The 25,487-nt window shown below is 35.2% G+C and overlaps 4 protein-coding genes and 1 non-coding gene across 9 annotated transcripts in view; 3 read left to right on the plus strand and 2 right to left on the minus strand.

The window, feature by feature from the left end:
* The first annotated feature begins 452 nt into the window (after nt 1–452).
* chmp5a (charged multivesicular body protein 5a) lies at nt 453–9,153 on the plus strand. Its single transcript, XM_030161336.1, has 8 exons — nt 453–521; nt 4,413–4,517; nt 4,626–4,672; nt 5,106–5,199; nt 5,650–5,721; nt 5,889–5,997; nt 6,319–6,434; nt 8,737–9,153. The coding sequence occupies exons 1-8, from the start codon at nt 453–455 to the stop codon at nt 8,785–8,787; spliced, it is 663 nt and encodes a 220-aa protein (XP_030017196.1). The 3' UTR covers nt 8,788–9,153.
* A 3,177-nt stretch (nt 9,154–12,330) lies between these two features.
* On the minus strand, nt 12,331–12,422 carry trnar-ucu (transfer RNA arginine (anticodon UCU)). The gene is given in 2 exon segments: nt 12,331–12,366; nt 12,386–12,422. It is a non-coding gene; the product is annotated as a tRNA-Arg (tRNA).
* A 266-nt stretch (nt 12,423–12,688) lies between these two features.
* Nucleotides 12,689–16,083, plus strand: bag1 (BCL2 associated athanogene 1). The gene is made up of 7 exons (XM_030160540.1): nt 12,689–12,812; nt 13,380–13,508; nt 13,608–13,690; nt 13,765–13,878; nt 13,972–14,079; nt 14,165–14,227; nt 14,307–16,083. The coding sequence occupies exons 1-7, from the start codon at nt 12,776–12,778 to the stop codon at nt 14,394–14,396; spliced, it is 624 nt and encodes a 207-aa protein (XP_030016400.1). The 5' UTR covers nt 12,689–12,775; the 3' UTR covers nt 14,397–16,083.
* myl12.2 (myosin, light chain 12, genome duplicate 2) lies at nt 15,749–19,810 on the minus strand. 2 transcript variants are annotated; one of them, XM_030160542.1, is made up of 4 exons: nt 19,681–19,810; nt 17,360–17,567; nt 17,029–17,190; nt 16,108–16,280 (listed from the first exon to the last, which is right to left on the minus strand). In XM_030160542.1, the coding sequence occupies exons 2-4, from the start codon at nt 17,541–17,543 to the stop codon at nt 16,108–16,110; spliced, it is 519 nt and encodes a 172-aa protein (XP_030016402.1). In that variant the 5' UTR covers nt 17,544–17,567; nt 19,681–19,810. The 2 variants fall into 2 exon arrangements, with proteins under 2 accessions (XP_030016401.1, XP_030016402.1); XM_030160541.1 differs by lacking the exon at nt 19,681–19,810 and having other exon boundaries at nt 15,749–16,280; nt 17,360–17,583.
* A 4,781-nt stretch (nt 19,811–24,591) lies between these two features.
* myom1a (myomesin 1a (skelemin)) overlaps nt 24,592–25,487 on the plus strand; it is a 35,397-nt gene continuing 34,501 nt past the window's right edge. For 3 of the 4 annotated variants that reach the window (XM_030161362.1, XM_030161363.1, XM_030161365.1), the window contains exon 1: nt 24,592–24,801. The gene's annotated coding sequence lies outside the window, so the exon portion shown is untranslated. The remainder of the gene's footprint in view (nt 24,802–25,487) is intronic. The other variant, XM_030161364.1, reaches the window with a different exon arrangement.

The raw sequence follows: 25,487 nt of genomic DNA on the forward strand, positions 1-25,487 counted from the left end.
ATGATTGTTTGCTCATTTAATCAGTTCTACATGATGTGAAATTATGATTGCAAAAGTTAAAAAAAAAAACATCAAGTTTCAGGAGTGCTGCCTTGGAGCACTTATGTGTCCCCACCAATGTCAGAATCAAACCTACTCCCTTGTTGTGAAGTCAAAACCAATACAGGACAATAGCCTTATATGTTCAGTGCAGGACAAACAAAGACCGCAGCTGATGAATCCAGTGTCAGAGGGACAAAAGGCTGGGGATGAAACCTGCACTTCCTCTGCTGACCACACAGTGTCAGCAGTGAGTCTGAACGCTCATTGGCTACAGCTGTTTACTCCAGCCAATCAGAGCCTTTTGCGTCTGCACCGTTACTTCCGGGTGTCTTCAATGAAGAAATCCTTTGCCGTTTAATGTGTTTTTGTATTTTCTAAGGGAAGCTAAAGCCCAGAACAGCAATTAGAAAATGAACAGAATATTCGGACGTGGGAAGCCTAAAGCGCCTCCTCCAAACCTGTCGGACTGCATAGGAAATGTGAGTAGTATCAGACTCAAATGCACTGTTGTTTATCTGTATTATGTTACCTAACGGTACCGTCGTTACTAAGCTAACATGGCCACTAAAAGCCAGCAAACCACACCTGCTATGGCTAATAGGATACTCTGGATAAGAACATTACACTATAAATATCAGACACTATCCTTTCATTTCAATTCTTGACCGTACTGTGAATAAGGGACGTATTCAATATTCATTATCGTTAATTCTCTCACATACACTTGAGTCGTTCCTCTAATACTGTGTCTTTTCTGTCACTATCATTTGCTGAGTCATGTTGTCTCTAAACTAGTCCATATATTTATAGCTAACGGCTTTGACTTTATCTGTAGGTATTATTCATCCCTCAAACAGACATTTAATTTGTTTTATACTATATTTTTTAACAGACAGACAGTAAAACAAAAAAGTAAAGACATACAAAACAAGAGACGTCAACAAGCACAGACAGGGTAGTATCAAAAGTTATTTTTTATTTTTATTTTTTTCGTACTTTATTTACAAAATATCGTATACACATAGACCAGAACATGGCATGGAGAAAAAAAACACAACATAATGCTCGAGGTGAGGCAGGAAGAAATTAAATACAATTCGATAAATAGGTAAGTAAATTAAAAAATAATAATAATAATAGTAAAGGAATAAACAAGAAGAGAGGAAAAATAAATAAATAAATAAATTAATGAATAAATAAATAAAAAATAAATAAATTACAACTTAAATTTGTCACATAAGGCTTTAGTCTTCACAGCTTTAGGGTTAGTGCAAAAGTTAAGTGTGTCTAAATAGGATTTCAAATAAGACCACAAAGCTGGGTTTCTGATTGGCAAATTTGCTTGTATGTATATGAAATTTAGCTAATAAGGAAATGAGATTAAGAATAAACAATTTCTGAACAGGCAAATCAGTAATAAAGAAACCAAATGAAATATCTTCAATTTTGAAGTTAAAAGAAATATCCAGCTTTCTATTAAAAAAAAAAAAAAAATGATATCACACCAAAAAATTTGACAAAAGGCACATTCCCAAAACAAATGAGTTAATGTTTCATCCAAATTATGACAAAATCAAAACTTAAAATACAACGATAAAAATGTGGGTCAATGAGTCACAATATTATCCCATCATAATAAAAGGGTTGAGTTAGTTTGGGTATTGTCCTGTTTCAGTCCATGTCAGATCATTCACATATATTCTCATGTTGCATCAGATCATGTCCCGTAAAACTGCTGACAGAATTACATCCATCATTTTCATAAACATTTGTGCACATTTTCCTGGAATGCATATTTACACATGTTGATACTAAAACACACTTATGTTGACATATATGTGTATTTCTCATGAGAAAAACAAGGTATTGTCCCAATGGGGCGTCACATCTTCTGGGATAGATGTCCATTTTAGCCAATAATTAGTAAATTTGTCCAAATTATGGTTCAAGGAGAAAGTTAGTTTTCTCATATTGTATATTTCTTTAATAATTCCAATCCATTCCTTCTTTGTTGGGGGTTCTTCCCTCAGCCATTTTCTTGTTACGGCTTTTTTACAGGCTGCCATCATTATATTAATCAGGTATTTGTCTCTAGAGTTGACTGTGGGTGGTAGATTTAACAAGATAAACTGTGCAGAAATCATGTTTAATCTCAAACCCCATTATTGTTTTAATCATTTTCGTTGTTTCAATCCAGTAAGGCCTAATTCTTGGACAATCCCAGAAAATGTGGAAATGGTCTGCAAGGGTGTTCCCACATTTTCTCCAACAATTCCCATAACTCGGTAGGCCCCTTTTGCATTTGTTTTAATTTGGGGGTATTGAAAAATCTGACAATATTTTTCCAGGTGAATTCCTTCCAATGACCTGAATTTGACGTGCCTGGTTGGTTTTTACAAATGTTCCACCAGTCCTCTTCTGAGATGATTATTTTGGCCTCTTTCTCCCATTTATATTTAATATAAAGTGTAGAAACTCCTTTGTTTGATTGTAAACATGAGTAGATCTTTGCAATTAGTTTGCTGGTGGCTTTGGATTTATATGCAGCAATCATAATATCAATTAAGTCTGTGTTTCTGAGTTCCACTTTTTTATAATGCTGTTAAAATAGGTTCTAATCTGACGGTACAGACATTTAAAATGCTATTTTGTGTTTACATACCTTTTTAATGTTCTATTTAATGTTATCATCTTCTCAGTACACTGTAAAACATTTCCATTAGAACTATGACCCATGAGATGATAAAAACTCAAAACTGCTTTATTGATGTGGCTAAATTCCCTCAAACCAGACATTTAAACTTGTTAAACTACTGCTGTTTTTGACCATTGTGTTTACTGTGAACGCATCATTGAACTCATCTGGTAGCATGTGCTGTCTTACATTCCAAAAAGGAACAAAAATATTGAGGATCTTTTTCTACAAATTTAAGTAATCCCCAACTGTCATTCCTTTCATTTAGAAGTCATTCTGCTCGTCACATTCTTACTGTCACACTCAGTCATTAGATTAAATACAAAATGTATGTTTGGCTTAATAATCCTAAAAACATACATGACATCGCTATAAAGTTCTGTTTATCTGGAATTTCACTCAAAGATTTACAGTTGAAATAACTCTATATGTTTCTCAGCTTTAGATTCTCTAATAGGTATGAAAATATGTAAAAAGCACGCTTTTTTAAGATCACCGAACATTGATGATTATTTGTTTATTATCTCATTTATTATAAGTCCTCGAACCTGACCATCCTACTCCTAAGAGTTACACTTAAAACTATGCTACTTGAAAAATATGTGATTTTTCTTTCCCAGCTAGTATGAGGACAAAATGTCTCTCTGTTATCCTGTCACACCCATAGAGTTGTGGCCAAACATTTTGACATTCATTCATTCATTCATTCATTCATTTTCTGAACCCGCTTTATCCTCACTAGGGTCACAGGGGTCGCTGGAGCCTATCCCAGCTACTTATGGGCGAAGGGGGGGTACACCCTGGACATGTAGCCAGTCCATCGCAGGGTTGACATATAGTTCTAACAATCACTCTCTACTTTGGCAGTGATGCAAATTAACTCTTGATATAAATGTGATTTATTGCCCAATAAAAGTCTTTAAGATGTAAAAAAACAAAACAAGTGATGCCAAGCACAACAAACCCCATCCATCGCACATATTGTAGCTTATTTTGGTATCGTTCCAGCTGATGTCATATCTATACATGTGGTGATGTCAGCATATCAATTTCCTCTATATATGTGCTAAGTTTGAAGTGAACTGAAACAAAATTGATGTTTTATAGACATTTGAAATTGTGTCCATTATAAGTAAATGGAAGAAAAAGAAAGATTTAAAAAATACATACAAAATTGGAACTTTGACTTACTTTTCCCAAAATGTAATGACATCTATTCTGGGTCACTGGCAATCTATAAACCCAATTTGGTGTGAATTCAATCAGTTTTGCTGCTGCCGACATTTGAAATTTCACCCTTTACAAGTAAATGGGAAAAGAAAAAAGATTTTAGAAATTCATAAAAATGTTTAACTTTGATCTACTGTTCCCAAAATGTAATCAGATCTATTCTGGGTCACTGGGAATCTATAAACCCAATTTGGTATGAGTTCAACTAATTGTTTTGCTGATAGAGTGTTGACAAACAAACAAGCAAAGAAACAAACCGAACCAAAAACAATACCCCTTGCCTCCCCTTCAGGGGGTGGGGTGGGAGGGTGGGGATGATCATATTGTATTGTATCATACTTATGATACAAATTTTGTATCATAAGTATGACTCCACACATAGAGCACTTCAGCTGTGTTTGTGGTCTGAATCATTACACTTCTAATTGATCTGCTTCTCATTCAGGTGGATGCCAGATCAGAGTCCATTGAAAAGAAGATCAGCAGACTAGATGCTGAACTCCTAAAATATAAGGATCAGATGAAAAAGATGAGAGATGGGCCGTCGAAGGTTGGAAACCTCACTCCCTACCATTATAGTTAAATAATTATTTTGGCACATACATCTCTAAGTTTACTTGGTTTTTTTTTGTTTTTTTTTATCCCTTTTTTAATGTAGAATATGGTAAAGCAGAAGGCGATGAGAGTCCTGAAGCAGAAGAGAATGTAAGTAACACACTGTCATGTTTATACATAGAAATATGAGAAGTAGAGTCAGAATGATATTAATATGCCTGACGAAGTTGATTAATTTTAGCTCGACTGTATCAGTATTACAGTGAATAGTGAGTGAGTCGTGGCAGTGTATAATAATATGTTGACAAGTACTGATGTAGTAATATAGAACTGTCATCCTCTGATACTTTCTTTGTTATACAGAGGCAGGTTTATCTTTAAATAGCAAACTGCGATATTTACAACTGCACAAATCTTTGCCGTAATGCTTATGTAACCAGATATAACTAAGCTGCACCCACAAATATGAGATGTTATACACCTTTTCACCAAAAGTATTAACAGACGGTGTGTTCCAACGTAGAAGTGAGAGAATGTGAGGATAAAAGAGATGTTCTAAATCTCTTGTTTTTCTTCAATACAGGTATGAAGGACAAAGGGAGCAGTTGGCTCAACAATCTTTTAACATGGAGCAGGCGAACTACACAATACAGACATTAAAGGACACGAAAACAACAGTAAGAACAATAAATGAGTAGTAAAATTATGGCTGTTGTCAGTTAGAGTTGCTGTACAATTGGTATCTGAGATATCTTTATACACTGTTGTCCATAAGGTTGGAATAATTTTGTTTTCAGACACAGTCCTCTTTTTATCCCTATTCATACACGTCAGTAATCACATTTGACCAGGGGCAATGATTACATACTGAGTCTCGGTTGTACTTTATCTGTCAATAATAAAACACATGTCACAATCATTTCATGAAAAGGTGAAAATATTTTATTCCAACTTTATGGCCAACAGTGTACATTAAGGATGCACCCGATAGAAAGAAGAAATAATGATTTTGTTAAAAGCTTTGCTAACTTATGTGATCAGAAGTTTGTTTTGACCCTGTGTCTTAACTAGGGAAATGTATGTCTAATAAAATTACATCTCAGCTGCGATGTGTATCCTCTTTCTAGGTGGAGGCCATGAAGATCGGTGCAAAGGAAATGAAAAAGGCCTATAAGGATGTAAAACTTGATCAGATCGATGTATGTCTGTTATGTACTGTTACACTTTTTAAAATGGCATCTTATCAAGTAACATTAACATGTAAAGCAGCATTTTATTACTTCTAACCAGTTTATCCAAATGTAATTCATCCAGCTGCAAGATCAATATAAGATGCTAATGGTGACTTTTGCATGTGAAATGTCAGGATTTGCAGGATCAACTGGAGGATATGATGGAAGAAGCAAATGAAGTACAAGAAGCCCTGAGTCGCAGTTACGGCACTCCGGAGATAGATGAGGATGATCTCGAAGCGGGTATACTTCATATTATTTCTTTTTTCATTTTCTCTGGGGCAAATTAAAGTGTAGTTATAAATGTCACATCTTTAGAAAGTCAACAACAGGTTGTAAAATGAGGTTCAGACTGTGCACGTGACTAATAAGATCCAAAAGCTCCAAGTTAATCACCGAAAATTAGACCTTACGTAGCACACCAAGTAAGTAGGACAGAGTCGCTCACAATAGATAAAGAGATGTTAATGCTTTCACAGGATGCACCAGTTGTGTATTTCATAGTGAAATAATATGACTTTGAATGAATAATGTGTGATAGTAATTGGTTGTGTGTGGTTTCAGAGTTGGATGCTCTGGGTGATGAGCTGCTGCTGGATGATGACAGCTCTTACCTGGATGAAGCCTCAGCTGCCCCGTCTATCCCTGAGGGAATGCCCAGTGACAGCAAAACAAATAAAGTAAGACATACCAGGCATTGGGTGTTATGTATTTAAAGCCTCTTTCAGTTTCTTTACTCTCTTAGATTATAGTACTGTTGTGATTTAAAGGGGTCATATTTAGCTAAACCCACTTTTATTAGTCTATTGTACATTTATTTGTGGACCCTAATAGTTCATAAAGTTTGAATTTGAACCCTTCAGCTGCTGCAAAGCTATCTTTATATTCACTTTGGCAAAAATCGAGTGGATTTCTTCGACCTGTTTTAATTCCTGCTTAATTTGTTTCGTTTTATAACTAGTTACATCACGACATTTGCACATATAAGGTCAAGACTTCCGACGAGCATTTCTCCAAATACGCCATAATTGTTTGTCAGCAGCAGCAGTTGTAGTCCATACTGAAAATATGTCCAAACTTCAAGCCAGTTACCTAAAATGTTCAGTTGTTGGTTGAACGGGACAGAGCAGCACAGCCAACAACCTGAAGGGGATGGGGTGTGAAGTGGTTCATTTGCATTTAAAGGGCCAGCGCTCAAAATGACCTTTCTGGTGTCATTACTCAGAAATAGGGTTGAAGATGGACCTGTGGAGTTGAATTAATGAAGAATTCAGACCCGAGCAGAGCATTTACAGTTTATGTAGACCACAGGGAAATGTTTTAAAATGCATAATTCCATTTAAAAAGAAAAAGCAAAATATCACTCCTTTAATGTGGGCTCTTATCATAGACCCTTGAACGTCACTGTGAAGGTTGCAGGTGGTGGAAAATGATATATTTTACTCACTGTGCACCTGCAACTTCCAACAAATGAAAGAAAGATTTTAAACTAGAAATGTGAAAAAAAAAAAAAAATCACATTTTTCACTTTTTTTTCCACTCAAATTTTTCACATCTTGTTTGAGCTGATAGATTTACTGTATTTTATTAATAGCTATTATTCAAACCTAAGTAAGAAAACATGAGAAGCACAGTATGGAAAATTAAAAAAGAAAGTAGAGACAATATTGATTTGGTTTGTACACTATGGTAGAGAGAATGAACACAACATATTTCATTCTCTCTCTGGTCAAGTTCATTTAATTTCAGCAGGTTTGGTACTTTTGTCTCCGTGAACCACCACAGTGGATCTGAAAGGAAACAATCAAGATGCGAAGTGTGGACTTTGAGCTTTAATATCAAAGGGTTTAACTAAAATATTACATAAAAACATTTTTACATAAATATCATAAAGCCTGGAAGACAACTAAATAGATGATTAGAGAATGCCTTTGTGGGTAAAGAAAAACATATTTACAAGATGTGTTATTATTATAAAATCTACCTTCAAGAGACACATACAGTATATGAATATAAATACAAACCAAAGCAGACCACACCATGTGTCCAACATGGTGGAGGTTAGGGTTAGGACATGGGCATGTATGTCTGCCAGGAGAATCAGTTCACTGATGTTTACTGACGATAGAAGTAATAGTGGTGAAGTCTATCAGGTCTATCCTCTCTGCTCAGATTCAGACAAAAAAGCTGAAAACCTATTACAACAGCAACACTAGAGCCTTTGAAGATAAAGAAATTGGATGTTCTTCAGTGGCCAAGTCAGCCTGATCCCAACCCACCAGAGCATCTTTCCTGTTATTGAAGATGAAAGTGAGGGCAGAAACATCCTTAAACCAGCAGAAACTGAAGGTTGCGGTAGAAAAGACCTGACAAAGTACCTGCAGGATGAAACTCAGTGTTTAGTGATGTCCAGGCATCTTGGAGTTCAGGCAGCCATCGACTACAAAGGATTTCAGTATTAAAAGAGATCCTCACATTTCTAATCGTTTTAGTTTATCCAGCTACTTTTGAGTTTCTGAGAATGGAGGGACTTGTTTTTGTAAAATATCTTGAATCAGAGCTGAGAGTCCACACTTCAATCACATTTTGATAGTTTTATTTCAAATCCACTGTGGTGGTGTACAGACACAGATTTTAGAATTTTGTCAATGTATTATTGAATTTGTTTTACCCGGGTGTAATTATAAACAAGGCCTTGACCCCAGTATATTTTCAAAGTTTGAATAAAGGTTGAATGAATGGGTAAGACTCCACACAGTGTTCAGTGGAGTAGTGGGGAAAAAAACGGTTTTATTGAAGTAATCAGACCCACCGTTGACCCACTTCTTTATTTTCTTTGTATTTGTAAAATACATTGGCTGATGGATGAACAGTCTCATGTAATTCATTGTGGATTCAAACTGGAACTAATAGCATCATCTTTCTGTTTAGAGTCCAGATGTGTGCATTCACTGAAGGGTTTCTCTTTTTTTTTCTTCTCAGGATGGTGTTCTGGTGGACGAGTTTGGTCTCCCACAGATCCCTGCTACATAAAAATCAGATAAATACAACAACTGCACTTCAACTGAAAACACTTTTACATGTAGAGTAACATTTATACATGCAAAAACCATTTGACCTGACAACACAGTTTCTTTGATGCCGTCCAGGTGTTGGGTTGTGTATTGTTACCACTACTATGCTAGCATGTGGCCTTGTAACATACTGAACCTTTTTTAATATTCTTTCTCCCTGTGTCCCCCCTTACACTTGGCAGTGTTGTTGAGGTATTTCATAGTATTAATTTATTTTTTAATTTTGTGTTATGTGTTGTTTAGTCATTATGTTTGTGTTCTTAATTCAGCCTGGCGGCAGAAACATGCAAAATAAAGTGTGTTTTTAATTTACCTCTGAAGTGAATCATTGGTGTGTAATCTTATTCCTTGTTTTGTTTTTATCTTTTGCCTCTTTGGTAGTGTATTAGAGGTTCCTGTGAGCTATTGTGACTTACTGGTTTACATCTAAAACAGTGGAGTATTTACATGGATTATTACAACCTTATGTGTTCTTTTTTAAACATTTACAGAGAAAAGGGTTAGATTAATTCATTAAGGCTCCTATGGAAGTAAATGAACAATATTCATCTGCAAAAACATTAAACAGACACTAGTAGTTTAAGAATATGAACCATGTACACACTATTTTTATTTGACCTTTATTTGACCAGAAGAGATTTGAGATTAGCCAAGATAAACCACATAACATTAGAAATACTTATTTTACTGAAACAAGCCAAACATAAACAAGGTGAATAATGTCAGGTTGTTGATTTGGACTTTGGAAAAGTCAGTACAGAAACTACTCACATTATTCCAACAGCTGACTTTGTTGAACAGAAAAAGGGAGAATAAAGTGTGAAGAAGTATTGAGAAACACAACACATACCTTGAGGAGAAAAGAGCATTTGAGCTTTGAGCTGGCTCTATGACCCAGTTTGTTGTGCAAGTTTTCATTTTAACTCTTGTGTCCTTCAGCTTTATCCTCCACTGTGGATGAACAACAAAGCTCAACCTCTCTGTCCCTTCTGTTACTTGAGAACATGTCATCTGATGGTCTTTTTTCCAGTACCTATAGTGTGCTGGAGCCTTGTGATCAGCTCCACGGCCGTTCATTTTTGTTTCCATTGAACCCTCCCTTTAGTTTGTCTCGTCCTTTGTCCAGACCCAATTGTCCCTTTGCCTTCCTTATTTCTCACTCTCTATTCATGGCTTGCTCTTCACCTCTGCTCAGCGTCCCTCATGCACTCCTTCATACACTGCAGTACGGCCCTTTTTCTTTGCTCCATCTTGATTTATTTCAGCTTGAAATACATTTCGGCTAAAATTTCCTTAGGGGGTCAAATGAGTGGCCATTTTTGTCAAAAAAAAAAAGTTGTCATAAATGCATAGAACTGTGTTGAAATAATGCTAATCCATTTGTGCACAGACTACTGATATTATTTGACAGTGGAAGCTCTATTTTCAGAAATATTGGATTTTGAATAGCACGTGTATGTGAAAACTTTTGCTGGTGGACGGACATGACATTACCCATGATGCTCTGGTCAGTACCAGTACTTTATTAGGAATAAACTTAGAGACTTATTATTACTAATTCTCCTCTTATTCATAAATGTTAGTATTGTGGATCTAAAACAATAACAGCTGACACAAAAACACTAAATGTGTCACTGGATGGATGTGACATGGTTGTTGTGGATCCCATCATACTGATGCTCTGCAGCCATGTCACCGTTTACACTAATGGTCCCTGTGCAAAAAGTAGGATCACAATTATTTATTGTATAGTTTATCATCATACTAAAGAGTAAATAATATGGAATTGTTATTTCTTTATAAAAATGCTTATTATTAGAAAACAATTGATTTAAACAGTGACATGTGACATTCTTAATGTATGTATTGGCGTAACATAAGCAGGATGGATCAGCACCATACTCCAGATTGAACCTGTAAAAATAAAACGTGATATGTAGGATAGAATCTTGTGAGAAAAACTGTGGAATCTAAAAGAATAGAATATTTGTTTTTCAGGTAAATTCAGTTAAAATATAACTTGGCCATTTGTGACATGAAAATATAGCATTAATTGTGATGAAATTGGACATTTTTGAGCTGAAAACATAGTTCATATGACCATCGGTGGTGGTGGCACCACCGGGCCCCCCCTTGTAAATCTGGGTCCCTTAGCCCAGTATATTGGGCCAACTGTCACAAACCTTGGCGTTAAAGTGGATGCTGACCTCAAGTTTGATTGTCAAATCAGTTCAGTCATTAAATCCAGTTTTTTCCAGCTGAGGCAGCTGGCCAAAATTAAACCAATTCTTTCTAGGCAGCACTTTTAAATAGTTATACATGCTTTTGTGACCACTAGGCTCGATTATTGTCATGGTCTCTATGTGGGGGCTAGTGGTTCCTCCATCGCCCGTCTTCAGATGGTGCAAAATGCTGCTGCACATCTTTTAACTGGCACACGCAAACAAGAGCACATTTCCCCCATTTTAGCCTCACTCCACTGGCTGCCCATACATTTTAGGATCTGTTTTAAAATTATTTTATTTACTTTTAAATCCCTAAATGGCCTCGCCCCACCGTACCTCTCTGAGCTGCTGCAGCTTTATATACCCCCCCACTCTCTCAGGTCAGCTGACCACCTGCTCCTGAGTGTACCAAAAACTGTGCACAAGTTCAGGGGTGAGCGTGCCTTTGAGCAGCAGCTCCTAAACTATGGAATGATCTGCCTCTCCATATCAGACCGGCCTCCTCTCTGTCTGTTTTTAAAGCCCTTCTTAAAACCCATTTTTTCTCCTTGGCTTTTGAAACCACGGGAGATGTTTGAAGGTATTATCTTTATTCTATATTTTTTATTTGGTAGTGGTTTGTTGTTCTTATTTATCTGTTCTATTTATTTGTTTATTTTATTTATATTGTTGTTTTTAATTGCATGGTTTTTAATCTATTCTTGTATTTTATTCTTTTTATTTGAGTTTTATTTATTCTTCTGTATAGCACTTTTTTTTTTTTAGTACAGTTTCTATGTCTTTAAATCTATTCTGTATTTTATACTTCTATTTTGGTTTTAATTTTTCTTCTGTACAGCACTTTAGTCCACTGCAGTTGTTTTAAAGTGCTTTATAAATAAAGTTGGATTGGACCAACATGTTGAACAGAACTGAAATCCTGTACATTTGCAGAACTTGCATTTACCAACACCAAGTTCCTTTGGGGATTCACTTAGATTGATTTCTTATGCACAAAGACATGAATAAGACCTCTAAGCACATTTTAGCTGATTTACAGGAACACTTCAAACATTTCTTGGTATGTTTTCTAATGTCCAGAAATGTTTACTGGAATGGTTAGAGGCCTGTAACTGTTGCAACTAATGCCACATAGTAAAAACATTCTCTACTCAACCTATGTTTCATGTCAGAGAAGTTATTTACATCCATCAATGCAATACACACCAGTCTGTTTTCAAGGGTGCACCACAGTTACATTATGTGGATATTTTAAGCAGAAATCCATCCAAAAAAGCCGACTCTGGTGGGACTCGAACCCACAACCTTTGAATCACTCCTCAAGTGCTCAACTAGAAGTCCAATGCGCTATCCATTGCGCCACAGAGCCAGATACTGACATACTGGACATATAACGCCAAACTTTTTTTCGTACACCCAAATGTATCAGTTCAAATTAAAGGCATTCTCAATATAAGCGTCTATAAACCAAAACTTCACATATACAGAAAACTGACCATAGTTTTGTTTACTGACGTGTGTATACACTTCTATTGCCTTTGGTTGTGTCCATGATATGCTATGCACTACACTGAGAAAAGTTTAATAAAAATAAAGTTATAAACATTACTACCGGAGTAAGTACTTCCGGTACAACCCGGAAGTAGTTCGCATCGACAGACTGCTCGCATTTAATTTTCTTGTTGGTATATCTATCGCGATTAAAGGACTCAAAAAAACAAAATGTCGGAGCAAACCTTAACAGTGACAGTTGCCTACGGTAATAATATTTTACAGTTACAAGTTAAACAACAAAGATAAGATATAATGGAATAAACAAAACAAAGTAATATTGGTGTCGTTAGCTGAAGCTGCTAGGACACGTTAGGCATGCTTTTGGTATTTGACAGACTTTACCAATTATTTTACTCTATATTCTGTAATTTGTTATTGGTAAGCTAGGTATGTTGTTCTATCGTCATTATATATCAATTTTTAACAAGTTAATGTAATCAGTGTAGTTTTTACTACGATCAATGGGGTCGAAGTCGATGTGAACATTTTTTGGACAGACTAGGTTAAAAGTTGTAGTGTTTATTCATTATTACCATCAGCAGTAGTACATCTATGAACAAGCCAATGAAATGCAACAAATTCAGCCTTTTGAAGTCACTATCCATGTCAGTATTAAGACTAAACCTGCTAATGCTCAATGACTGGTCAGGATGTGGTGTCCTGGAAGTGGTTCATGTCTATCCTGATGTTAAAACGTGGGGATGGTTTCCACACATATATGTGTTTCTGCTGATATTTCCAGCGTCTGTTCTCATTTGTCCTTCCACTTCAGGATCTGCTAAGCACAGCATCACATTAACAGGTCAGGATGGAGACAAGGGCCCCCTTGTCAAAGACCTGTCTGATGCTCTCACCCAAGTTACAGGAGTGCCAACAGCTTCACAGAAACTAATCTTCAAAGGTAACTCTACCTCTATCTTTTGTTTGATATTCAAATGAGATTAAATAAAGGACCATGCACACAGTTATGACCTTGAGTTTTTTTACTCTGGCACTCCAGGGAAATCGCTGAAGGACATGGATGAGAGTCTCTCTAGTTATGGAGTTAAAGAAGGCTGCAAACTGATGATGATTGGAAAGCGGGTAAGGCTTTTACACATATCCTGTCATTCACATAATGAGTATTGATCCACATACTGACCATAACCTGTAAACAGAACAGTCCGGAAGAAGAAGCTGAACTGAAGAAGCTGAAAGACATTGAGAAATCTGTTGAACAAACTGCAAAAAAGCTAGAAAAAGTTGATGGGGAATTGACTGGGCTCAAAAATGTAAGCATTCATTTATAGATAAAACAAACATGCAATGGTTTGCTCTGTTTCTTTCATATTTTTATTGAAACATTCTCTTAATATTTGTTTCAGGGGTTTCTGGCTAAAGATCTCCAAGCAGAGGCACTCGGTAAACTGGACCACAGGGTCAAAATAGCAGCTGAACAATTCATGAAGATCCTGGAGCAGATAGATGCAATGGTGATTTATTTCTGATTTTATTTACATGTTATTTCATATAGCACATACAGTACAGTAAATAATGAAGTGACTTCTCTTTTAACAGAGCATCCCGGAGAATTTTAATGACTGCAGAATGAAGAAAAAGGGGCTGGTAAAAACAGTGCAGGTAACAGAAACTGAAAATATTATCGCAGACTTTTATCACATTATTGAATAATGGATTTACACATTATTTGTGTCCTTAGGATTTCCTGGCCCAGTGTGATAGGATCGAGGCTTGCATATCAGACCACCTATCAAAGATCCAGTCCAAAAACTTGGCCCTGGCAGAGTAGATTAACAGCCTTCCTATTGTTGTGTTAAACAATGCTCTGTGAGCAGCTTCAAAGTGTACAGAAAAGCTTCAGGTGTGGAGCACATCATGTGTTTATTTATTGTTGATGTGTGTGATGTAAGAAAACCCTCATCACTGTGAGCAGAGGACGTTGGGTAACTGTTACCCCTTTTCCACCAAAGATGTTTGAGGGAGATGGTGCCTAATCTTGAACCTGTTTTATATGTTTCAACAGCCAAAGAAATGGCTCTCATTCAGGAAAACTGGTTCCAGAGTGGCACAACACAAGAGTTAGTGTTTAGTCTTCCTTATCTCAGAAGTGTTTGGATGACAATTTTAACTTGCAAACATTTGGTAAAGAGATAATGTAGTTCATGTCATTGATGTTGTGGGGTTTAACTTGGTGCTAGTTATCCTGGAAAAGTAGAGACATGCACAATGATGTACTGATGTCACTTAATTTTATGGAAATTCTCCAGCTTGCAAAACAGTTCTAGGTTTGCCGAAAGTCAAACCAACTCTAAACTGATACTAACCAGCATAACTAGCCTAGAACTAGTATTGGGTTCACTTTGGTGGAAAGTGGGTATTTGCGCACCAACTCTAGCACATCTGGGATGTATTCTCAGGGTGAAAGACAGTCATGAGGTTCTTACTGAGATGTAACAACAAACACCATGTGAAAAGAGCAATGGTGTTTTTAAATGTCTGTGTTTAAAAGTGTTGATCCCTTTAAAACACCCAAAACAAATGCTGTAAATCCTCATACCAAATGTTATCTAACTGAAGATTAAAATACAACTATCACCTATATATATCTAAAGATGAACACATATCCTTTTGACTTCCAAATCAGGATTAAACTGATTGTCTTATACCTAAGGTTTCTGCAGGTTAAATGTAAGACCTGATTAAGACTATGATGAAAGCAATTTGAGACCTGTCTTGACTTGGTGATGCTCCAGATGTAAATACAGACTATTGGTTGAGGGAAGGCCTTTAATGGAGTTTTTTGGGGGGGTTTTAACCAGAGCTTTTTTCCCCTCCTGTGTAACTGATGACTATTTACACATGAGCATTTTAGTCCACAAGTTGCAGCGTATGTCAAAATTATTAAACAGGTTTTAATCAGGCACTCAGTTCAGACAATTAAGGCCTCTCAAAGTCAAGAGATTTTTAAGGCTTAAAATTTAGATGATTTGATTTAGGTATTTTAAGGACCTGCAGAAATCTAATCCTGTTTCCTTGAAATTGTGTGATGTGGAGATTATAACTGCTTTAAACCACCACAAGACTCAACATGTTTTCTGTTTGTTTTAAAATAAGAAATCTGGCAAAATTAAAAGCACATTAGTAATTTAATGTCAGGGACTTTAATTGTCTACAAAATACACATTTGGTGGCACCAAATTAGTCACAATAACACACACCTTGTTTCAGTTTATTTCCAGTTTTACCCTTGGGAGTCTTTATTATACATCTTTAAAAGCTAATAAGACTCTCAGTGCTGTGATCATAGATGTGCAAATAAGCTTTGTAAGAGTTGAGAGAATGAAAAAGGGGTCCAACAGTTAGCTTATACAAATGACTGTCAGTGAGGTATACCAGAATCATGTACTGTCATAAATAACAGGATTAAGCTGTTCTAACTTAAGTGAAAGACCCATTAAAGATACTCATGATGTGAACATTAAGCCTTGTTTAATGATGTGCTAGTCATCTTTGTCCTTTGCACCATGTTTCAGAATACGTGTGAATGCTACATAGTTGAAGTTGCCTTTCTTGTCAATAGGAGCCTCACGGAAAAGCTCGTCCACTTCTTCATCTGTAAACCTGTCTCCCATCGTAGTAAGCAGCTCCCGCAGGTACTCCTCCTGAATAATACCTGTGTAGGAGACATTTTTCTTTGTAAAGGTTCTACATGGAGTATCAGACTTCCCCCCCAAAAAAAGGATCCTTGCTCATTCCAGGGTTGTTCAATGCATCTCCCTTGCTCTTCTTCATCTACAACTGTATGCAACACTAGATACTGTAGGTTTAGAGATAGTCAACTAATGTCAAAAATCACCAAGATCCCAGCACTACAGATTCCAAAACAATCGCATACAAGGACATACAAATTTTCTATTAAAAAAAAAATAAAGAAAATTTATAAAAGTAAGCAAAAAACAAGAGCAAGTAAAGTTAGAACAGTAATAAGTATAGAAAATTGAAGCTATTGTACATCTGCATTAATATCTGTTTAAGATTAAAACTTAATATTGTGGACTTGTGAGTAACTTTACAAGAAGCTGATGTTTCCAAATTCCTACAAGTGAGGATGTACTGTTCTCTTTTTATACATTTGTAACTGATATACATCTTAAACATTCTATGGTGTAGTTTCAGAGGCAATTTTCACATTTAACAACATGAATATATTTAACCTCTAACCCTTGAATAACAGTTTCACTCTACACAACCTGTGCATCTCTGCAAATAAATGTTTATCAAGGTTCACCTGACAAACCACAAATACCTAGGAGTTAATCAGCATCCAAGTTTTTGACCTGCACCTGCTCCTCGGCTTAGTTAGGCACACTATCTACCTTTCCAAACACCACATTGTTCTCACATTTAACATTTGAGCTCACCAGTTCCCTCTTCATCAAAACAGGCAAAAGCATTCCGGATCACATCCTCAGGATCTGTGCCGTTCAGCTTCTCTCCAAACATTGTCAGGAACATTGTAAAATTGATTGGTCCCGGGGCTTCGTTCATCATGATTTCCAGGTATTCATCTGTGGGATTCTTACCTGGAAGAAGAAAACAATAAGTGATGGGGATCAACTGCACTGACTCTCACCCTCTTTGCATATGGGTTTCACGAGACAAGTACCACTGGATACTGGTAATGGGAAATGAGTTTTCCTTTAACATGTGAAAATGGTTTATTCTTTAACTCTTTGATTATACTGAGTCTACCTAATGAGGCTAGCATGTCATGAAGATCTTCTTTGTCAATAAATCCATCCCTGTTTTGGTCGATCATGTTGAAGGCCTCCTTGAACTCCTGGATCTGAGACTGATCAAACATAGCAAACACATTGGAGGTTGCCCGCTGAGGACGCTTCTTGGTGTTCTTCCCCTTGGCTCTTTTGCTAGACATTTTGGCAGATGGTACGTCCCCCTCCTGTAAAATAGACAATACGAAGGCTGTCAAACTAGACCACAGGTGTCAAATATGCGGCCTGGGGGCCAGATCCGGCCCACCAAAGGGTCCAATCCGGCCTGAAGGATGAATTTGTGAAATGCAAAAATTACACTAAAGATATTAACAATCAAAGGTGTCAAAATCATTTTAATTCAGGTTCCACAGACACATACAGTCCAATTACATTTCAAGTGGGTCAGAACCAGTAAAATATTATCATAATAACCTATACATAATGACAACAACAAATTCTCTCTTTGTTTTTTTTGGTGTAAAAAAGTAAAATTACACGAAAATGTTTACATTACCAAACTATACTTTTACAAAAAAACGTGAATAACTTGAACAAATATGAACAAATGGAAATATCTTAAGAAAAATAAATGCAATTTTACCAAAATTCTGCCTGTTACTAAATCTTTTGTGCGATTGTAATGCACATGTGTAAATGATAAACTGATAAACCGAGGTATAATATTGTTAAAATTGCACTTGTTTTTCTTTAGACAATTCAAGTTGTTCATGTTTTTCAGATTTTTAAGGAAACTTTATTGATGTAAACCTGATCATAATATAATTTTACTTTTTTCACTGTTATTATTTTACTGGTCCAGCCCATTTGAGATCAAATTGAGCTGAACGTGGCCCCTGAACTAAAATGAGTTTGACACCCCTGAACTAGACCAACATAAAAACATCGTGATACATATAATGCAAGATCTATTTAACAACATACTGGCAAATTAAAAATGCATGATATTTTAACTGTAGGTGGTATTGTTTTTGCTGATTCACTGCTTTGTATTATACATGCTTCATGTTTCATTGTTCTTTTACTGAATAATCATCTTTATTGTATTTAACAGCATACACACAGATTGTTCGGCTATGTTCAATATATTTCGAGATAAACCGCAGGCTGTATTCATGAATTATGGGAAAGAACATTGCAAAATGTGATTTCTTTAGGGATAAGAGCTCAAATTTGTTTCCTCTAAACTTGCTTCAATCAACAAGAAACAATTCTCTATTACACAGGTGTCAAACATGCGGCCCGGGGGCCAAATCCGATTTATTTTTGAAATGCAAAAATTACACTAAAATATGAACAATCCTTTTAGTTCAGGTTCCACATTCAGACCAATTCAATCTCAAGTGGGTCAGACCAGTAAAATACTATCATAATAACATATAAATAATGACAAAACTAAATGTTTCTCTTTGTAAATGTAAATATTTTCATGTATTTACACTAAAACAAAGTATAATTTTGCAAAAAAAAAAAGTGAACCTGAAATGTCTTAAGAGAAGTAAGTACACTTTTAACAATAATCTTCCTGTTATTAAATGTTTAGTGTATTTGTAGAGCCACTGTGAAATGTAAGTTATAATATACATGAGGAAATGATAAACTGAGGCAGAATGTTGTTAAAATTACACTTATTTTTTCAGTTTGTTCATGTTATTCACATCTTTTGAAAGGGTAGTTGGTAGATGTAAACCTTTTCATCATGTAAATTAGCTTTTTCACTCTGAAACATAGAAAAAAGTTTGGAGTTGACATTATTTATATACTAATATTATTTTAGTATTTTACTGCTTCGGCCCACTTCAGATCAAATTTAGCTGAATCTGGCCCGTAACCTAAAATGACTTTGACCCCCCTGTTCTATTATAAACCCTATATCTGACGTGAAGTGAAGATAAAACAAACAGTTAACTACGAGATTTGGAGATGAGTTTCATTCTTAAACATACTGATATTGCAGCATCATACCAATGATGCTAGCTAAATCACAAATTCATCAATGGATTACAATCATAAAACAGTAACTAATGGATGTTTTGTTCATTATTATTATTATTATTACTATTATTTGTGATTTAACAGTTTCGCAATTCAAATTATCTTAATTAAACGGATGTACATCTAAGCTAACTAGTTAGCTAACCCAACACTGACCTACATACTGTTACTGACTGATTAAGCTAGCTCTAGAGCCGAGGGAAACATAAAAACCCTCTCTCTTCCAATTCTGACGACTAAGTGTGGTCTAAAATCTAAACGAAAATATCAAATAAAATCACCAACCTCAGAAAATACAGGACTTATTGCCAAATAGCTGTCCACAAACAGCTACCAGAGCATCCACAGGCTGATAACCATCAATGTTTTATTTCCTCTTTGGCCAGTGGACCAATCAGAGCACAGATGGAAGGAGCCAACAGCCTGGAATGTTCCATCTGACATAGCCCATTCACCTGCTTATGGCATATTGATTATTAATAATTTTTTTAAAGCTAAAATTATGTCGTTTGAGAGCAGTGGCAGTACATATTTTTCAGGTACGATACGTAATTTTTTTTTTTCCAACATATTTTTTTATTTAATGTTGTATAAAGTACAATAATGACATCACAAGTACAATGCAATATTAACATCCTAATAGGACATGAACAATTTTGGTCTAACCTTTGTTCTCATATCTTCACCCAAGTTAACGTGTCATACTGTTTTTCTCTGAAAGATGTTATATGTTATTATGAAAATAAGGACAAATGTCTCCAATATTTAGTTTTTTTTTTGTTTTTTTTTATTGGGTAAATATTTTATTCATGAACAAAAATTTTCAGCCTCCAAACCAACCTTTCCTCATTTTCTAATTGAATTTAATTCACTTCACAAATCATTAACCCTTGTTAATAATAATAAAAAAAAGACATTCCTTGATAGTTATGATAAGTTATTTAATGTTTCCTCTGACAGTTGATGAAATTTTAGGTGAGAAATTATTCATTTATGTAGGTATGTATGTATGTATGTATGTATGTATGTATGTATGTATGTATGTATTTATGTATTTATTTATTTATTATTTATTTTTTGTATAGGAATTATTGAAAATGTATTTCATGCATATATTGATTTTATGATTGTTTTTTGTTTTTATATATGTATTCTCTTGTATGTATTGTGTTATATGCTAAATGTTTGATAATGTTTGTATAATGATATTTAAATAAAGTTAAAAAAACAAAAACAAAAACAAAACATTCATGAACCAAAATAAATAAATAAATAAATAAAAAAAAACTAATAGGACATGAACATCACAGACAAATAAACCTTGTTTATTGATTAATGGCATTAATACTTTTAGTTCGAGCTGTAATAACAGACATATACGTAATGCACTGAATGAAAAGAAGAAAATTTCCCCCAGAGGTAAAGCAGTATGGAATTCAACTTTTTCTAAAATTGAGTGGTCAAAAGCATGGTCATTACCATATAATTACTGTGTTACAAACAAAATTAGAATTTTACATCTCAAAATTTTACATAACATATATCCCTCCAACGTTGTTTTGTGTCAATTTTATGATGTGGAAGAAATATGTAATTTTTGTCAATCTGAATCTGAATCTACTTTACACTTATTCTTTTTATGTGAACATTCTTCTAATTTTTGGTCCAAAATTGAAAATTATGTCATATCTAAAAGTAACAATAAAATAAATATAACATCCCAAAATGTAATTACTTATTTTAAACATGATACTAAAAATCTAGAATTTATTGTAAATTTATTTATATTATTTGGAAAATTTCATTTACATAAAAACAAATATACTAAAACACACCCAAATTTTAAAATATTCCTATTAGAATTTGAAAATTATATTAAATCTTTAGAATTAATATATAATATAATACAAAAAAGCACTAACACATTGGCTATTTATAAACAATTTTTCAATACTGACTGAACTCTCTATTGCATTTATTTATTTATAATTTGTCAGATTTATTATTTATTTACTTATTTCCTTTTTAAAAAAAAATATTATTATTATTATTATTATTATTATTATTATTATTATTATTATTATTATTATTATTATTATTATTTGTGTTTTATGCTTTGTATTTTTAAATCTATGCGTTATTTTTACCTCCGCCAAGGAGGTTATGTTTTTGCCAGGGTTTGTTTGTTTGTTTGTTTGTTTGTTTGTTTGTTTGTCTGTCCGTTAGTGTGCAACATAACTCAAAAAGTTATGGACCGATTTGGATGAAATTTTCAGGGTTTGTTGGAAATGGGATAAGGAAGAAATGATTAAATTTTGGTGGTGATCGGGGGTGGGGGGGCCCACGGGGGGGGCCACTGATCAGCCTTGGCGGAGGTCTGCGCTCTCCGAGTGCTTCTAGTTTTAAACTTATATGTTCAAATACTTTTTCTCTTTTGACATCTTGATATTTGTTTAAAATCTTGTACTGTATACTCAAATGTTGTTAATAAAGTTGTTCATAAAAAAAAAACAAAACAAAAACAAAAACAAAAAAAAACTTATAGGACATGAACAGAACAGAACAGAACATAGCCAGGGGACAAACCATGCAAACAACAACAACATCAAAAAAAAAAAAAAAAAAAAAAAAAAAATCAAATTACACAAAGTTCAAATCTGTTGCATACATCAGTGGTTTTGATAGCTTTTCTATTTTTTACCTCCGCCAAGGAGGTTATGTTTTTGCCAGGGTTTGTTTGTTTGTCTGTTTGTTTGTCTGTCCGTTAGTGTGCAACATAACTCAAAAAGTTATGGACAGATTTGGATGAAATTTTCAGGGTTTGTTGGAAATGGGATAAGGAAGAAATGATTAAATTTTGGTGGTGATCGGGGGTGGGGGGGCTCATGGGGGGGCCACTGATCAGCCTTGGCGGAGGTCTGCGCTCTCCGAGTGCTTCTAGTTAGAGTATTGAATGTTTGAAATACACTGGGTAAGCTCAATTTTAAAAAATTAAAAAAGAAGGTTTGAGATTTGAGAATTTTGATTTGTGAATGTGGTATTTTGCCAAAAATATAATTAAATTGATTATGTAATGTTGATCTGATTTGTTAGCAGGATATGAGCAGATACCAAACAATATTTTTGAATAAGTAAAAGAAAAATCAGAAATTATATTTTGACAAATAAAAAAATAGACATCTTGCCAGAAAATATTTGAAAAGGGACAGGACCAAAATAGTTGATATACATTTTCTTCTGATTGATTACAAAATGAGCAATCTACACTGATATCTTTTTTATATCTTTGTAGGAATAGTTTGGAAACTATGAATTAATTTGAAAAAACTTCTTTTATCTTGTTTATTATTAAATATTTAGAGAATAAACACCAGATTTTCTTCCATTTTAGGTTTGGAAATTGATTATTCCAATAAGACATCACATTTGGAACAGAGACAACTTTTCTTTCTTTTTTTTTTTTTTTTAATAAACCACGTATATTGCGGTTGTTTACTCTGTTTTGGCCAGAAAAACAAATTTGTCCAACTTCAGAGTCAGCAAGGTTAAGTTTCAACAGAGGTGGTTCCTGAGCTGCAGAATTTTTGAGAAGCATTATCACACCGGATGGGATAGCATCAAAAACTTGTGCATATCCCCTTGGAGGTAACAGAATGCTGAATTTATCTAGAAATTCAGAATAAGGCAGTAAAACACCCTCTGAATTGAAAAGGTGTTTAACTAATAAAATGCCGTGAGTAAACCAGTTTTCTAAAAATAAAGATTTGTAGGTATGATACTTATAGCTTTAGTTTTGAGCAGGGGTCACCAATCCTGGTCTTCGAGGGCCGGTATCCTGCATGTTTTAGATGTTTCCCTCTTCTAACACACCTGATGGTCTTTATCAGGCTTCTGCAGAGCTTGATGATAGGCACATCATTTGAATCAGGTGTGTTGGAAGAGGGAAACATCTAAAACATGCAGGATGCCGGCCCTCCAGGACCAGGATTGGTGACCCCTGGTTTTGAGCGTTTGTTGACATCCCATCAACCGACGATTGCTGTAGTTAACACGTTTCACCACCAGATGGCAGCAATCACCAATAAACTGTTTCCTGTGTCATCAGAGGAGCTGATGTTTGCGATAACCTGTCAGTATAATTATAGGCTAATTAATTATTTTTCAGACTGAATTGTCGAATACTGGACTTGGTGAGTAAGCTGCGAAACAGACCTGTACACATAAAGACATTCAAAGTGGTTCATGTCACATTAGTCACCTGGTGGAAACTTGACATTGGTCTGTAATGTAGGAGTTTGAATGTCTCTATAATCATCCTTCTTTGACACTTTGCAAACCATTCTCAGTAGGAAACAGTCCATGGTTCCTCCTCTACAGGTGTGTGTTAGTCCTCTGCTGATTTGCATGACTCCTGTGATCCCTCCACTAGGGTGAGCAGGTGCTTCTGAGCCACAGTGGGACAAGGAGTGGGTTTGTGTGGGACAATGTGGGACACATAACTGTAATGCTGGAACAAAGTCTAGATTTTTAAACAATGTGCATCTTATTGTCGAGCTTATAAATATGAATAACAACAATTTGATTTAGTTGCACACAGTAGGCAAGCTTTTGCACTGGGCATTTATTTTTTATTTTTTGCTTTTTTTTTGTACAGGTTTCAACAACTTTTTTTGCTTGTAAAAACAAAACAAAAAATCAAACTGTAAAAACTCAAAAAAGAAACCTCAAGTTTCAATTATTGTTATTACATACTTTTAGAAAATCAGCTTTTTTTAAAAAAAAATGTATGTGACTACATGTTCTCAACCTCCAAAGGTAAACTAATCTATGTGCAATAAAACAAAAAGGCATAACTGACAACATTAGAACAGCTGTTTCCACTTCCAGACAACCTAAAATTACTGGGACCAAAAACCTTTGTGCATCCAAACACAGAACAGGCAAACATTTGGCATTCTAACACAGTAATAAAAATAGAATAATTCACAATTAATTTCATACTCTACGGTCTGAAAGGAGAAAACATTGTGACAGGGTGAATTTGGTGCACATTGTCCTCTTCATGGCTGATTTAGGAAGGGGGAGCAGTTTTCGGCAGGGAGCAGAATTCGGCACTACACCGGCCCCTGTCCCTCCTGTGGGCCGCCTGAGGAGCAGCTCCTCAGCTCCCTGGCCCTTCTCTCATGGTCTAAATTTAAAGCTGCCCCAGCCTTAAAAGGTCCTGACGGTGTCTTGTGCATTCTGCCGAGTGGCAGCATTATTTTTGTTCTGTGGACTGCCGTCCTGTCCACTGCCCCTCACCCTGCTGCTTTGCCCGGATCTGGACTTGCTTTAGCTACTTTTTTGGAATAACACACCTTTTCTCATATTGTCAACGATTCGTGGATTGGTGGATTTTTATTTGAGGTGAGTTGGATATATTTCCTTCATTAATCTGACTTCATTACCAAACAGTTGGTTTAGTTTCTCATTTGATCAAACTAAAAAATCCTCAACACCCGAGGCCCAGATATAACCACTGAAATCACACAGTTTGTTTTTTTAATGAACATGTTTTTATTGTCTCACTAACAGTGTTTAATGTGTGCCTGCTGTGTCCTTGTAGAGGAGACTGCATGTGTCATTGGACTGAATTATGATTCTAAATGAAGAACAGTCAGTTTATCTCAAACTTTGTGTTTTACATCAGAACAAAATAGACTGATCATTCAGATTTGTTTCCTGACAGAGAGATCAGTTCATTTCATCCACTCTATGCCCTTTCTAGTCCAGTTGACAGTTCAAAGCTCCTGACTAATAAAGACACAGCCTGCGGTAGGTATTGCTCCAGGGCTGAAGCCATAGGAGATAACTTCAGTCAAACACTGGAAATAAGTTATGGATCATCATATTGTCATGTGGTTTCATAATGGCCCTATTTCCAGTGGGAGCTACTTGTGTTTTGTCTCACTGAGCAGTAAAACAATCTGAAGGGGTTGGTTCACCACAATGATTGACTTCACAGAAAATAAATCAACAGTATATTTTCTTATTAGCCAATTAAAAAAATAAATTACCAGTTTCAGCATCTTGAGTATATGTTCAATGGTATA

Source organism: Sphaeramia orbicularis, chromosome 17 (genome assembly GCF_902148855.1).
Source record: "Sphaeramia orbicularis chromosome 17, fSphaOr1.1, whole genome shotgun sequence".
NCBI classification, from domain to species: domain Eukaryota; kingdom Metazoa; phylum Chordata; class Actinopteri; order Kurtiformes; family Apogonidae; genus Sphaeramia; species Sphaeramia orbicularis.

Excerpts from the sequence above, each read along its gene's own strand:
- chmp5a (XM_030161336.1), top strand. The coding sequence starts at position 453 with ATGAACAGAATATTCGGACGTGGGAAGCCTAAAGCGCCTCCTCCAAAC. Across the intron at positions 5,200-5,649 it reads TAAAGGACACGAAAACAACA|GTGGAGGCCATGAAGATCGG; the intron begins GTAAGAACAATA and ends TCCTCTTTCTAG. Across the intron at positions 5,722-5,888 it reads TAAAACTTGATCAGATCGAT|GATTTGCAGGATCAACTGGA; the intron begins GTATGTCTGTTA and ends GTGAAATGTCAG.
- bag1 (XM_030160540.1), top strand. The coding sequence starts at position 12,776 with ATGTCGGAGCAAACCTTAACAGTGACAGTTGCCTACG. Across the intron at positions 13,691-13,764 it reads TGATGATGATTGGAAAGCGG|AACAGTCCGGAAGAAGAAGC; the intron begins GTAAGGCTTTTA and ends ACCTGTAAACAG. Across the intron at positions 13,879-13,971 it reads AATTGACTGGGCTCAAAAAT|GGGTTTCTGGCTAAAGATCT; the intron begins GTAAGCATTCAT and ends TATTTGTTTCAG.
- myl12.2 (XM_030160541.1), bottom strand. The coding sequence starts at position 17,543 with ATGTCTAGCAAAAGAGCCAAGGGGAAGAACACCAAGAAGCGTCCTCAG. Across the intron at positions 17,191-17,359 it reads TGACATGCTAGCCTCATTAG|GTAAGAATCCCACAGATGAA; the intron begins GTAGACTCAGTA and ends TTCTTCTTCCAG. Across the intron at positions 16,281-17,028 it reads TTTTGATGAAGAGGGAACTG|GTATTATTCAGGAGGAGTAC; the intron begins GTGAGCTCAAAT and ends TCTCCTACACAG.